The sequence below is a fragment of the Trichosurus vulpecula genome, chromosome 3 (assembly GCF_011100635.1).
Source record: "Trichosurus vulpecula isolate mTriVul1 chromosome 3, mTriVul1.pri, whole genome shotgun sequence".
Lineage (NCBI taxonomy): Eukaryota > Metazoa > Chordata > Mammalia > Diprotodontia > Phalangeridae > Trichosurus > Trichosurus vulpecula.
Genome location: NC_050575.1, coordinates 157895713 through 157911411, shown reverse-complemented (window position 1 = coordinate 157911411; position 15699 = coordinate 157895713). Strand labels below are relative to the sequence as shown.

Here is a 15699-nt window from a genome sequence, read left to right as displayed (position 1 = left end):
CCTTGTTTGCCCCCAGCATGGTCCATCAGACTGGCCTTTTCGCTGCTCCTCATACTCAGCACTATTTCCTGCCTATTGCTGGCTGTTCCCATGCCTAGAATGAACTCTTTTCTTAATCTCCCTCAGAGACTTCCTACTCCCTCAAGATTCAGTTTAAGCACCTCATCAGGGAGACTTTTTTTCCTCCCCAGCCGTGCTCCTGCCCCATTCCACCTGTAACCATTTTGCATGTATGTATTCATGCATATCTCCTCCTTCAATAGAATACATGCTTATTGAGGGCAGGGACTGTTTCATTTTGTATTTGTAGCCCCATCACTTGGCAGAGTGCCAGGCACATAGCAGGCACCTGACAAATGCCGGTTGATCAATTGATTAATGCTAAGATCAATCAGCTCACAAACCCAGACTTCTCTACAAGCTCTATTTTTAAGGAGGACATGGTTCTGTTATTTCAACAAACATTTCTTATGCCACCTACTTTGTGGAGGAGACCCTGCTTGGATGTTCCACTGGCATCTCAAATTCTGCAGGCCCAGAATGTATCATCATCCCTGATAAACTTTCTTCTCCACCTAACTTCCCTATTTGAGTTGACATCATCACTATTCTCCCAGTCAGTCACCCAGGCTCAATACCTCAGGATCGTCTTTGACTCTTTTCTCTGTGGCCCTCACATCTAGTCAGTTGTCAAGCCCTATTGATTCCATCTCCATGATATCTCTCAACTCCATCCCTTTTTCTCCCCTCATAGTGCCCCCATACTTGCTCACACCTTCATCACCTTTCCCTGGAGCTATTCTAATATCTTCTTAAAAGTGATCAGCTTTCAGGTGCCCCCCAACCTCCCTATCCATCTTTCATGCAGCTGCCAAAATCAACTTCCTAAGACAACATTTCATTATTCACTGTTTCGCTAATTTTATAATTATGCTAAGAAATAGTCCCATTGTTAGGAATATGCTTCAAGGAGGTCAAAGATGGAAAGGTCTCATATCTGACCATTTCAGTCTCCTCATTAAAAACTTTCTGGGGCCCCTAATTGATCATAGAAGAAAAGATATGCTGAGCTCAGCATTTGAAGCTCTCCACAATATGGTTGCAGCCTGTGTTTATTCTCTATGAGTCACTTTTGTGTGCTGTACATCCAGTCACATGGGACCAGAAGCCATTCTCCAAACTCAATATCCCATCTTCTGCCTCTGTTCACTCATATACACAGGCCCTTCCCTGTAGCTGAAATGTGCACTTTCCTCCTCTTAGCCTTTTAGAAGCCTTCTCTTCAAGGTTTAACTCTGGTGGTACCTTTGCCTTCACAGCCTTCCCTGCCTCCTCTCCTCTGCCCCATTGAAAGTATTCTCTCTTTCCTCAGATTTTCTTAGGTCCCCTTTGTCTGTAATTCCCATCACACCCTGCAAATTGTATGATACTGTAAGCCCCTTGAGGTCAGGGGCTGCCATTTAAAAAAAAATTTCTATCCCCAGGATCTGGCATAGTGCATCTTTGCACATAGTAGGCATTTAAACATACACTTGTTGAATTGAATTGGAGATAAATTAAAATATGAGGGGCCAAAAATTCTGTGGTGGAAGGGAGGGAGGGAGGGAAAATACTTCCAGTCAGCAGTCTGGAGAGGCTTCCTGGAGATGGTGACTAGGTGTTGAAGGAAATGTAGGACCACCAAGGAAAACAGAGGAAATAGCAAATGGTTAAAGGAGTTTGAGATCTTGATGTTCATTTTCGTTCATGTCAAAATGGTCTTTTTCAGAGATTAGGGGGTCAGATGGGGAAAGAGAACAGTTTGCTTTGGATCTGTCACTTCGTCTTTCTAGGTCCTCATCTAACTCTGTAAAAGGGAGTTAGACTAGATGATCTTCATGATCCCTCTGAGGGATGATATGCTACTTTTTAGATATCTTCCCTGCTCTGGCATCTCGTATACTCTGTTATGCCTCATCTGGGATGGCCATGCTGGATTCCAAGTTTCCTTCCAGGTCTGTGTATCTATAATTTGGTGATTTGCTGGATTTAACCATTTAATGTTAGCCAGGCACTGTGGTAGAGCGGACAGAGCTTTGGATTTGGAGCCAAGAGAGACCCAGTTTCAAATCCCACCTCACACTCTAGTAAGTTACTTAACTTAGAGAAAACTGAATGATTGAATGACTTCTCTGAGCCTTAGTTTCCTCGTCTATAAGATGGGGATACTAATATTTCCCTAATAGTCTTTCAGGGATTGTTGTGAGCACTTTGTGAATCTTCAAGTGCAGTAGAGATGTGATTATTTTAGGCCAAATTCATGTAGCTCACATCTGTAAGTGCCTTAAGGCTTACAACAGGATTTCCCCACAGCAATCCTGTGAGATTGTTCAAACAATTATAATTTTTTAAAAAGTTTAGTGACATCTTTTGTTTTTGTATCACCTTCATTTCTAAACGTATCCCTGTCTGATTTCCCCAGCCACATCTTGTTACAAAGAATAAAAAAGGGGAAAAAAAGCAGTTCACCAAAACCAACTACCCCATCAGCTGAGTCTGACAATTACATGTGCCTGGTTGTACACCCATAGTTCCCCACTTTTGAAAAGAATACAGCAGAAGTTCCCAAGCTTATTTGGCCTACCACCCCCTTTAAAAAATTACTCAGTGACCCCCTGGAAATCTACTTTCTTTAACCCTTTAATGGTTTTTTTAAAAAAATTATGTCATTACAAAAAATATGATTTTTAAAATGATGCATCTTAAATTTAAAAGTTTAATGTAAATTTGTGGGTGTTTTCTTGCATTGAAATTTTGATGATGCAATATTGTGTCATGTAACCGTATAGTATCATATTGTAAATAAGTCATTACACACACATATTCTTGCCAATGCATGCTGGACTTCTGACAATGCTCTACACGATCACCTGCCAACACTTGCTTGTTAGGACCTGTGGGTGGACTTGACCACTGATTGGTTATAACTTGCATTTTGTGTGTTTATTTGGAAAACAATGTAATCATTACAACTTTAACTCTGTTAAATAACAGATGAAACATGTATGAACAAATTTTCAAAATATTCTTCTCTTCTTTTCTTATGATTCCAGAGCCTCCTTATTTTTATTCAATACCCCCTGCCCATTGTATGTGAGGCTATAACCCTCCCCATCATTCCAGTGCCCCCAAGGGGGTGATTTCACCCACTGTGGGAACATATGCAAGAGAGGGAGGCTCATTTTCTCTTCTCTTTGTCAGACCAGTCCCCAGCATTAAGTTTTGATTTTTGTTACTGTCCTTTTCATTGACTTGGTTGTACTTATTTGATTATATTGTGTTCCTGCTTTGTATGAGTTCAACTAAGTCTGCCCATGCTTTTCTTAAATTCTTCTTATTCGTCTTTCTTATGGTACATTCATATCCTGTGATTTGTTTAGCCATTCCCCAATCAATGGACATCAACTACAAAAAGTATTATTATAACTATATTGGTATACCTGGGACTTTTTTTATCTTTGACCTCCCCGGGGTGTATTCCTAACAGTGAGATTTTAGTCATTTTCTTAGCATAATTCCAAAATGAGTGAAACAATGATAGGACAACAGTAGGCATTTATTAAGCACCTCATATGTGCTAGGTCCTGTGCTAAGCACCAGGGAGACAAAAAAAAATGGCAAAAAATAGACCCTGCCCTCAAGGAGCACACAATCTAGAGAGGAAACAACATGCAAACAATTATGTACACACTAGGTGTATAAATGCAGATTTGTATGTATGTATGTATATTATATATATACATATATGACAAATTATAGATAAGCTCAGAGGGAAAGTACTAAGATTAAGGTAGACTGGAAAAGACTTCTTTTTTTGTTTTGTTTTCTTTTGGAGGGGGGCGGGAAGAAAGGGCAATTGGGGTTAAGTGACTTGCCCAAGGTCACACAACTAGTAAGTGTGTCAGGTATCTGAGGCTGGATTTGGACTCAGGTCCTCCTGACTCCAGGGCTGGTGCTCTACTCACTGTGCCATCTAGCTGCCCTTGGGAAGGACTTCTTGCAGAGGGTGGGACTCATTTCAGGCATGGGGGACAGTAAGTGAAAGTATACAGAGTCAGGAAATGGAGTATCTTGTGAGAGGGAAAGGGGGAAGAGGAAAGGGAACAAGTATTTATTAAGCACCTACTACGTACCAGTCACTGTACTTAACAATTTACAAATATTATCTCATTTGAGCCACACAACAACCTTACCTCAGTAGGTGCTATTATAATCCTTAGTATACAGTTGAGGAAACTGTGGGAGACAGAGGTTAAGTGACTCAACCAGGGTCACACAGCTAGTAAATGACTCAGGCTGGCTTTCAACTCAGCTTTTCCTGACCCTAGGCCCAGTGCCCTATCCACTTTACTGCCTATTGGCCCCTTGATGTGAGGGGCAGCAAAAAGGTAAGAGCCACCTGATGGTAGGGTAGGTGAGGGGAGTAAAGTATGAGAATACTGGAGAGATGGGGGGAAGGGGTCAGGGAAGCAGGTTATGAAGGGCTTTCAAAGCTAGACCAAGGATCTTCTATCTGATCCTGGAGGTGTTAGGGAGCTATTGGAGTCTATTGAATTGGAGGATGACATATTCAGGCCTGTACTTTAGGAAGATCACTTTGATAGTCGGATGGAGGATGGACTAGAGCAGGGAGACACTTCAGGAAGGGAAGGCAACCAGAAAGCTAATGCAGTAGTCCAGGCATGAGGTGAGGAGGGCCTGAACCAGCGTGGTGGCACAATCAGAGCAGAGGAAGGGATGTTGCCTAAGGTAAAACTGACAAAGACTAGGCAACACTTGGATATGGGAGATGAGAGAAAGTAAGGAGTTGAGGATGACCCCAAGGTTGTGATCCTGGGTGACTGGGAGGATGGTGGTATCCTTGACAGCAAAAAGGGAATTAGAAAGATGGGAAGGTTTTTGAGGAAAGATAATGAATTCCATTTTGGACATGATGAGTTTAAGATGCCCTTGGGACATTTAGTTTGAGATGTCCAATAGACAGCTTGGAGATGCAAGATTGAAGGCCAGAAGAGAATATAGGGCTGGAAAGTAGATCTGAGATAGAAGATCTGAGATAGAAATGATAATTGAATCCATGGGAGTTAATGAGATGGCCTAGGGAAATTGTTGCTTGTCCTTCGGTTTCCAAGAGGACCATTACATCAGGAAGAGGATGCCATGACTTGCAAGTGAATTGGATTTAAGTGAAAGAGGGCTGTGCAAAGTCACCAGCCTCACTTTCTCCTCTGGAACCATCGGGGTCCAGTGGCAAGGTATAGATCAGGATGACTAGAGATGGCCCCCTCCAAGGGAAATAGTATAAATAGAAGGAGAAGAGAAGAGAACCCAGGACAGAGCATTTGAGGATACCCTCAGTTAGTGGGCCTGGATGAAGATTCAGCTAAGGACATTGAGAATTAGCCTTTCTGAGAAAACTGACACTCTGTGAGGTTGTGACCTACCCAGGTTCATACAGCAAGTAAATGGTAGGACCGGATTTTAGAATCATAGAACCACATGGTAGAACCAGGATTTTAACCCAAGTTCCTAGTAAGGCTAACTTTTCTCTCAGTGCCTCCTGCTGCTTCTGGGAGGCCCATCATACAGTATGTAAGACCTAGCTGGGGGACATCCCTGCTCCCCCATTGCCACCTCATCCCCCAAAAGACTCCCTGGATCTCAGCAGCCTCCATTCCTTATCCTGCCCCACAGAATGAGGGGAACCTCTAGGAGGGGGTGGGTCCTGTACTGGAGCTACCTAGAGGCAGCCAGTTCAGAGCTGGCAGAATCTTATGGGAGCAAATTGTTCACTGAGTCAGTGGCTTGTGAGAGGGAAGGAGGAGGAGGGAATTCCCTTTCCAGATTCTTCCAGAAGGGAAGAGATGAGGAGGCAGAAAGAGTGGGGAAGAGTAGAGATAGAAGACTAGGCTTGAAGTCAGGAAGACCTGGGTTCAAATCCTACCAGAAACACTTACTGGCTGTGGGATCATTGGCAAGTTACTAAACTCTCTGGATCTGGGTTTCTTCATCTATAAAATGATAAGGTTGGATATGTCCTTTCAGGCCTCTTTTTTTTAGGCAATTGGGATTAAGCAACTTGCCTAAGGTCACAAAGCTAGTGAGTGTCTGAAGCCAGATTTGAACTCAGGTACTTCTGGCTTCAGGGCAGATACTCTATCCACTGTGCCACCAAGCTTCCCCTAAGGCCTCTTTTAACTCTACATTTATGACCTTACACAATTTACTATGGCCTAGACTCACCACCTTATACACATTCTTCCCTCCTCCCCATCCCTATCTGTAGGCGTTCTTAATCTCTCTCAAACCCCTACTCTCTAGAAATAGTCCAGGGCTTCTACTCACCTGAGATAAGGCCTGGATTTCTAGGGCCACCCTGAGCCTTGCATCCTCTAGATTGCCCTGAGCCCCACACTCTCTTAAGGACCATCCTGCAGACCATCCAGGGAATCTCCTGAATCTCCTGAGACTTTTCCTGAGACTGAGACCTAGAACAGTTCTGGCCAACATATCCGATGTTTAATAAATGTTTACTGATTGATTGATTGACTGACTGAAAACAAACCTTATCTTAGGTGCCCTGAAGCAAACTGTGGATGGGGACCTCTACATGTTAGAATGCTTGGGATTGCAGATGAAGTCAGCTTGATGAGGGTGGGAGGGCTTGGGAAGGCCACAGGGAACTGGCAAGAGAATGAAGCATAGATAATAGAATTATACATCTACAGCTGGAAGTGACCTTAGAGGTCAACCAATCCAACCCCTTCATTTTACAGATGGGGAAAGTGAGACCCAGAGAGGTTGTGATTTAATCAGGATTCAAATCCAGGTCTTCCAGATTCAAAGTCCAGAACTCTATCCACTACAATATAATGCCTCTCAAATGGGTTGAGATGGTGTAGAAGGAGGGAGACAGTGAGAGGTGGTCTGGGGCTGAGTCTCCCTCACCCCATTGCCATCAGCTTGCCTTCTCATTTCCCTGGGGTAGATCTACAGGGGCTCAGAGCCACTGCTCAATCCTGCCTCTTCGTGGGCCCCCAGGTACGCCATCGACCGTGACTCAGACTTGGAGCAGATCTTCAACATCGATGCAGACACTGGTGCCATTGTGACAGGCAAGGGACTGGACCGGGAAACAGCAGGCTGGCACAACATCACTGTGCTGGCCATGGAGGCTGGTGAGTGGGGCAGGGTTGCAGATAGGACAGGGGAGGGAGGGAGGCCCCACCCTCTGGTCCTGAAAAGAAGCCTGAGGCTTATCATCCTATAAGATGCCTACAGATCCAATCTTCTTGGATATCTCCAACCCCCCACCCAAGCTGCCTTTTGGTAGCAGACAGAGGCCTTCTCTGGGTTTCACTGAATGGCAACATTAGGTGCTGCCTACATCACACCTCCTTTGCATCTGGGTCCCAAACTCTGCCAACCCCTCTCCCCACCCCCCAGTTTTTCCTTGAACACTTTCTGCTCTCTGCTATTACTTACTATCTTAATTACTTTGAGAATTCCCTCCCCAAACTCCCTTAGAGTAACCCTGGGCTGCCAATTCCCCTAGGGTTCCATCCAGAACCCTACATCCCCTGAGACTTGCCTTCCCTCTTCTCAAACCAACCAGCCACCCCCCCCCCCCATTGAGATCTGATGAGCCCAAGTGTCAGACGGGGCCCTCTTATCTTTTGCTAATTGCTAATTAAACAGACCTGTCTGAAATACTAGGCCAGATTTCCTACCTGGGGAGAGAGAAGAAGGTAGGCAGGAAGAGAAGGGCATCCCTCCCTTTAGCCCCGGTTTTCCTTTGATCAAGTACCGATGGGGGGTGCAATTGTCTGTCCCACTTTCTCAGGACATACTAGAGTCCTTAACCCTGAGTTGAGTCAGGGACCTGCGACAGACAGCTGTTGTCAGAGTGCAGAAGGTTGAGCTGAAGAGAATGCAGAATAGAGGATGATTTAGCTGAAGTGGAAGCTAGTACATGCAGAGTTTGATGATGAGCCTGTAATGGAGCTGTAGTAGAATCCGGAGACCCTGGCCAGTGGGTGGTGGGCTTGGACCCCAGAGACTCCCTGTACTGTGATCATGGGCCACCCTGCGGGCTAAGGGCCCAGAAACCTTTGCATGGTTAATAGATGTTCTGTTGCCGATCTGAAAGATAGCTCCTATCTCTCTCGAGTTAAGGCTTACAAAGCACTTTCTCATAATAAACAACACTATGAAGTAGGTGGTGCAATGATTATTATCCCCATTTTGCAGATAAGGAAACAGAGTCCCAAAGAAGCAAAGTGACTTTTATAGGATTGTGCAAGTAATAGCATCCCAGCATAGTGAAAAGGGAGTTGGATTTGGAGTCTGATGACCTGATTTCAAAGCCTGGCTTTTCTACCATACAGGGACGGTTGTGTGCAAGCCATGTAATCTTTTTGTGCATCAGCTTCCTTGTCTAAGAGATGGAAGGTTGGGGCAGCTAGGTGGTGCAATGGATAGAGCTTGGAATCAGGAAGACATCTTCCTGAGTTCAAATCTGGCTTCAGACTCTCACCAGCTGTGTGACCCTGGGAAAGTCACCTAAGCCTGTTTGCCTCAGTTTCCTCATCTGTCAAATGAGCTGGAGAGGGAAATGGCAAACCACTCCAGTATCTTTGCCAAGAAAAGCCCAAATGGGGTCAAGAAGAGTCGGACACGACTGAGATGACTGAACAGAGATGTAATGTCGGACTGGATAGCTTCCATGGTCTCTTCGGACTCTAAGTCTGTGATCATTTTCATTTAATTATTGTTATTGCCATCCACTAGACAGGTTTTGCAGTCTGCAGTGAATCTATCTTATTTCTGGAGAGTCCCTTGTATCCTGAGCCCAGGCTTCTGGCCCTTTAGTCACCCCAGAGGAGAAAGCTGATAAAGCCCCACTTGGCAGGAAAGGCTTAAAGCCGCAGGCTCTAAAGCCCCCGTTTAAGAGAACCAAGATCCCTGACCAATTTGACCTCCCTTCAGAGGGAGTTGGAGAAACTTCTCCCTGGGGAAGCCCAGGTTTCCTGCCCCTTCCCCCAGCTCAGTCCAGCCCCACTGCCCCGGCCCTGGGCCCAGTTAAGTCCCTCTGCTGAAGTTCCCTGTGTTGCTTTCAACTCTAGTTTAAAAGGAAATACAAAGGGAGAGCAAACCTCTGGGCTGCTGCTATGAGCGCCTTTGAATCCACTCCTCCCAGGGCATGAAAGGAAAAGAACAAGCAGTAACAGAGGAAGTGGCCGACAAGCTGGGGAGGAGAGAGGAGCAAGCCCTCCTTCCGGTGGTCCCCAGGAGGCATCTGAGGCCTCAGGCGAGGGAGGGGGAAGAGAGAGAGAGAGAGAGAGAGAGAGAGAGAGAGAGAGAGAGAGAGAGAGAGAGAGAGAGAGAGAGAAGAGAGAAACAGACAGAGAGAAGAAGAGAGAGACAGAGACAGAAGAAGGGGGAGAGAGAGACAGACATAGAGAGAGGAAGAGAGATAGAGATGGGGGAGAGAGACACAGAGAGACCGGGGAGAGAGAGAAGAGAGAAACATACAGGGAGAGGAAATGACAGACAAAAGAGAGGAAGAGAGGGAGAGAGAGGGGAAGAGACAGAGACAGAGAAGGGAGAGAGACAGAGACAGAAAGACAGAGAAAGAGAGAAGAGACAGACAGATAGACAGACAGAGATACATAGACAGAGAGAAACAGAGAGACAAAGACAAAGAGATAGAGAGACAGACAGAGACAGAGAGACAGACAGAGACAGAGAAAGACAGACAGACAGACAGAGTCAAAAAGACAGAGACAGATTGAGAGAGAGAAAGGAGAGATATGGGGGAGAGAGAGGAGGGAGAGAGGAGAGAGAGAGATCTTTGGGGCATTAGCAACACCTCTCCTAGCCCAAAGCCCTCCCCCCTTAATAATTAATTCTTTTAGGATTTTAGAATGAGAAGGAACTAAAATAGCACTAAGTTCAACCCTCCATTTTGCAGGTGAGAAAATTACTCCGAAAAAAGAGAGTGACTTGCCCAGAGTCATATAGGAAAGAGCAGAGCTGAGACTCAAACCCAGGCTCTGACTCTAAGTCCAGTGCTCTATTAAACTACAAGAGAGAAGAAAGCTAGCATTCATTAAGCACCTACTATGTGCCAGGCACTGTGCTAAGGGCTTTACAAAATATTATCTCATTTGATCCTCACAACAACCCTGGGAGTTAGGTGCTATTCTTATCCCCATTTTATAGCTGAGGAAACTGAGGTAAACAGAGGTTAAGTGAGTTACTCAGGATAACAGAGCTAGCAAGTGTCTTTCCAGTACTCTATCCCTGTACCACCTAGCTTCTGAATTGAACTCAACTGAACTGAACAGAAAAGGACCTTAGAACGAAGCTAATGCTAGAGGTGGAAGGGACCTCCTTAGAGACTATCTGATCCAGCTCTGCAATTTGATAGATGGGGCATACAAGGATAGAGTAAGTCATGCAAGGCTTCATGGAGGAGGTGGGGGGGGGGTCCTGCTGGAAGCCCGGTGACCACAGCTGGGCCTCTCTCTGGGAAGGCTCACTTCCCCCTGGGTAGTGATTGTAACAGCCTCACTAGAACGGACCACTGGATTTGGAGTTACTGGATTCAAATCCTATCCCATGCACTACCTTGAGGGAATCATTTCACTTCTCTTGGTGGAGTTGGACTTAATGCTCTCTAAGGTCCCTCAAAGCTCCAAATCTATGAACCTATTATCCAGTGACTTGGAGTCACCATCTTTGCTGTGCAGTTGGCAAAATGTCCCCAGACCCAGGGCATTGAGCTGGGAATTCTTCTGGTGAAATCACAGCTTACATGGGTCTTGCTTCCTTCTCTAGAGCATTTTTAGAAATCCCAGTTTCCAGGAGAGCTGGATTCAAATGGATTTTTATAAAGTGCTTAGCCAAAGGGAGCTCTGCTTTTCTAGGGCATCCCAAAAGCAGATTCACAAAATCCAGGAGGGCCAAATTACTGTATAACATAAACTCCTGATTCCGTTAGAGAGTCAAATCATGTCTCCAAACATAACTCCATACAGTAGCTTCCTGATAAACTGGTATTAGTAAAAACTAACCCCTTACATTTGTAGAATTACTGATTTTCATCAAAGAGAAAAGCACACCGCCGCTTCCTCCCTAGCTATACAGCTGCATTGCATCTTTCTTTGATCCCTGGAGGTAGGCAGTTTAGGGACTAGTCTATATTGACATCTGAGGAAACTGAGGCCCAGAGAGGGGGAAAGTGACTGGCCCAAGGTTACATACTTGGAGGCTGGCTCAGAGCTGGGACTCAATGCCAGTTCTGACTGAACAGAAGCCTCCTCAGGAACATTAACATAGGGGGCATCTTTGGTGAAGCTAAGAGCCACGAGGAGGTCCAGTATAGTTCTAGTCTCTGCTCTGATGGGAATGTCAGACAACTCTGACCTTGGGCAACAAATAATAACAGCTGATGTATATGCAGTAATTTAACATTTACAACACACTTTACATACATTATTTCATAAGAATTGGAATAGGACTTCTTAACCTTTCTAGTATCATGGTCCCCTTTGGCCGTCAGGTGAATTTTATGGACCCCTTCTCAGAATAAAGTTTTTAGACACATAAAATACATAGACTCACAAAGGAAGCCAGTTGCACTGAAATACAGTTGTCAAGATTTTCTTCCCATCTAAGTTCATGGACCCTCTGAAATCTATCCACAGATTCCTCTTACCCCCAGTTAAGAATGCCTGCACTATAAATATTATCCTTAATTTGCAAATGAGAAATCTGAGGCTCCAAGAAAACACATTACTTCATTTCTCTGGGCCTTGATTTTCTCCTCCATCAAATGGGGGCAATGTTTTACTAGATGACTTCTGAGGTCCCCTCCAGCCCAAAGATTTTATATTCTCCAGTTCCTTCCAGTTCCTACAGTCTCTGTTCTGAGGTCCCTTTGAGCTCAAACATTCCCTGTTCTGTGTCTTAAGGCTCCATCCAGGCTACATATTCTATGTTCTAACATTCTGTGTTCTAAGGCTCCTTCAAACCTTGACATTCTGAGAAGTCTCTGTTTGCTCAGATTCCCAGGGCTGGCGGGAACAGGGCGTGCCTGGCAAGGGGGTGGGGGGAGCTGCTGGAGAGAGCAGGACCCGCTGGCCCGACCTAGAGGGGGAGGCTAGCGGGGTATGGAGAGGGGTAGTTCAACCAGTCAAGCTTTCTCTCTTTTGGCAAACACAAGGTGACAAGAATCAGAGGGGAAATATTTATATACAGCAGCTAAGATTTCCGAACAAGTCAGTAAGTATTGCAGTTCCCCTCCAGCAGGGCCGCCTGTCATACTGGATTACCTCAAAGGCCTGTGGAGCCGCTTAGTATTCTGACTCCCCTCCGCCGGTAACTTCTGAGTCATCCATTCTGCCCATCCAGACGCTCCTTCCACTGACATTATCTTTAACGTTTTGTAATCATGAAATATTAATGACCGATATTGAATTTAAAGTACAATTTGTGTCTGAATCCTCTGGTGGAAAGGGCAGTTGTAGAAGGAAGGCCTTCAAAGTGACAGCGAGAATTTTGGAGGTCTAGCCGGTCCCCACTGCTGGGTAGGGAGGGATGGGGTTCAGGTCTGGGGTCCCTACTGCCTCTCTTAGGGACCTGGGAGCAGCAGATGAATGCCTGGTAGACTGGAGGTCAGGCAACTTAAGACAACTAGCAGCCAACCTCATCTGCTCCATGAACCCCTAGCTGGGTTCTACTGCCCAGGCTAGTTAGAGAACTAGGCTAAATAAGCCTTAGGGGAGGAGTGAAAGACAGAATCACAGACCTGGGAGGAATATTAGAACATAACATGTCAGGGCTAGAAGGAATTAAAGGCCTAAAAGAATCTCTAGAGTCTAGGCTAAACACAGCATTTTATGGATTGTAAAACTGAGCAAAGGTCAGAGAGAGAAACTGAATCGGCCACTTACTGGATATGTGACTTTGGGTAAGTACCCTAATTTCTTTGAGCCTCAGTTTCCTCACCTATAAAAGAAGAGTGGATTAGACTGTTTCTAAGGTCCTTTTCAGTCATTCCATTCTGTTAGTCTGTGACGTGGGCTGTCACCCAGCTATTTGGTGCCAGAGCAGGGATCATTCTAAAATTCAATGCCTCCCAGGTCAGGAGGGAAGAAGATCTTGGGGGTGGAGCGGTAAGTTAGGAGAGAGTCCAATTCACATCAGCTGTTAAGCAGAGGTGAGAAAGGGGTGAGGAGATGGCATGTCACCTAACTTTGATGCTTTGACCCTCTAGGGCACCTGAGCTAAGGTAGATGAATCTTCTCGGAGGAAGTCAGGCATACCCTCAGGAAGGCAGGCCATCAGGCAGAATTCTACTCCCATCTAGCTCTGGTGTTCTGTAGTCAAAGGCCCCTTCTAGTTCTAACATTCTACATTGAAAGCTTCCTTCCAGCTCTGGCACTTTGTAGCCTAAGATCCAAAATTCTTTGTCCCATAACTTCAGTTCTCTTCTAGTTCTGATGTTCCAAGAGAACCTCATGATCTGAGGTCAAGGTGGGATCATGTTCCCCAGAGGTGTTCAAATGTATCCCAAGGAAGGCAGGGCATTGCATCAAGTGTCCAGGATCTCAAGACAACAGTAGACCATATGAGCTAGATTTGATTTCAAAGATTTGGAGAAGGCTTTGCAAAAAAAAAATTCCTTCCTCTATTCAGTGAGGGAAAAAGTTACAGGGGAAAAAGGGGAAAAAGTTACTGCATAATAAAAAATGATCATTGTTGTTCAGTCTTTTTCAGTCGTGTCTGACTCTCTGTGACTCCATTTGGAGGTTTCTTGGCAGAGATACTGGAATGGTTTGCTATTTCCTTCTCCAGTTCATTTTACATATGAGGAAACTGAGGCAAACAGGGTTAAGTGACTTGTCTAGAGTCATATAACTAGTAAGTATCTGAGGTCAGATTTGAACTTAGGAAGATGAATCTTTCTGACTCAAGGCCTGGCACTAGCTGCCCGAGAAGGAAAAACCAAGAATGTACCAATCCTCCTGGGAGAGGAAAGATGCTTGGTAGTCAGGAGACCTGGGTTTGAGTCCCAGCCCTGCCACTAATTTGATATGTGGTTTTGGGGAATCTCCTTTCCCTCTCTGGGCTTCAGTTTTCTCTGTCAAATAAAGGAATTGGTCTAGATCTCTAAGGCCTCTTTCAGCTTCTGAATTCTGTCTTAAGTCCTTCTCAGCTGTAACATTTAATGATTTCAGGGAAACCAGGGGCACTAATATTCAAATTGAGGGGTAAATCCCTCATTTCAGATCTTCTCTATAGAGACCACTTAATATGGTGTCCTCCTAGGGGGCATATTGAAGTTCTTCAGTGTTTCCCGGTGCACCTGGCTCCATTCTCTTCTTTTTCTCTCTCATCTTCAATGGTGAACAAGGACTTGGCCCCCTCCTGGAAGGTGAGGGGGTAGGGGAAGAGGGTAGAGGGTAGGTTCCCTATTACAGGTCTCAACTCTACTCCTGGCTGTATCTGAGGCTGGGCTTGCCTGTAATTGAGATGATAAATCTTCCTGTCGGGAGGGGAGCGAGTCTAATCAGAGCATTGTGTTTGGACGCAATCTAATTACCCTCAGGGGAGGATAGGGAGGCCAGCAGCCAGGGGAGGGGAGCCCAGGGGCTGACAGGCGTTGGCAGCCCTGTCTCCCACTGAATCCCTCCTTCTTCAATCTGTCTCTCTACTTTATCTTCCCTCCTTCCCACTCCCACCTCTTTGTCTGTCTGTCTCTCTCCCTTTCTGTTTTCACTCCCCTCTGTCCTTTACTCCCCCTTCCTTCCCTGTGTCCTCTCTCTTCTCTTTCATTTCTTCCTTTCTCTCAGTCTGCCTCTTTTTACTGTCTCCACTTGCTTCTCTACTTGACTTCTCCCCCTCTACTTTATTTCTCCTTTTCTTTCCCTCTTTTCCCTTTTGTTTTCTACCTTATTGTTCCTCCTTTCTTCTTCTCTCTCCCTTTCTCCTTTTTTCCCCCACTCCCTTCATTTCTTTCTATCTGCTCTCTCTCCCTCTTTCCTTGTCTAGATGCAAGGGCACCTAGCCTTAGGTCCAGTAGGGATGTTGGTATGTCTCATGGACAATGTCTTCCAGCCTTGGATCCAGTGTCAGCCTGGGCATGTCTCTCTTTAAGAGAGGTGGGTGTGAGCAAAAGAAAAAAAATGGGGGCCATTTACCTGAAAGACTGTGCCTTGCATGTCTGCTAGGTGAAAAGAAGAGCAGAGAGTGAATTCATGCATAGGAACGTGTATGTGTGTGCCTGGGTGTCTGTGTTGACCTGTTCTGGGGTGGGTATGGGTACTCTGGTGAATATGCAGTTGATATATGGTATATTGTTTGTATTGGGCTCAGATTCTAAGAACTCGGATAAGCAGGTGCGTAGCAGAGTGTGTGTGTGTGTAGAAAAGGAAATAGTAATCTGTGGGGTATGTGTGTTCGCAGGTTGCAGTGTATGTGTACATGAGCATGGGTTGGGAGGTGTATGTGTGTACATGTATGATGTAGTCAGGAGGGATCGTTGGGAATTTGTGTAGGTAAGAGGGGTGTGTATGTACATGTGTGTGTGTGAGTGAGCATGTGTGCTGAGAGCTGTATACATATATAACTCATATTTTTGTAGCATTGTAA

The 15699-nt window shown here is 45.3% G+C and overlaps 1 protein-coding gene across 1 annotated transcript in view; it reads left to right on the top strand.

Annotated features, from left to right (window-relative positions):
* The window catches only part of CDH22 (cadherin 22), a 145071-nt gene that overhangs the window by 114475 nt on the left and 14897 nt on the right, over positions 1-15699 (top strand). Inside the window, exon 8 of the mRNA XM_036748020.1 lies at positions 7081-7217. Within this exon, the coding sequence (XP_036603915.1) occupies positions 7081-7217 (137 nt within the window). The remainder of the gene's footprint in view (positions 1-7080; positions 7218-15699) is intronic.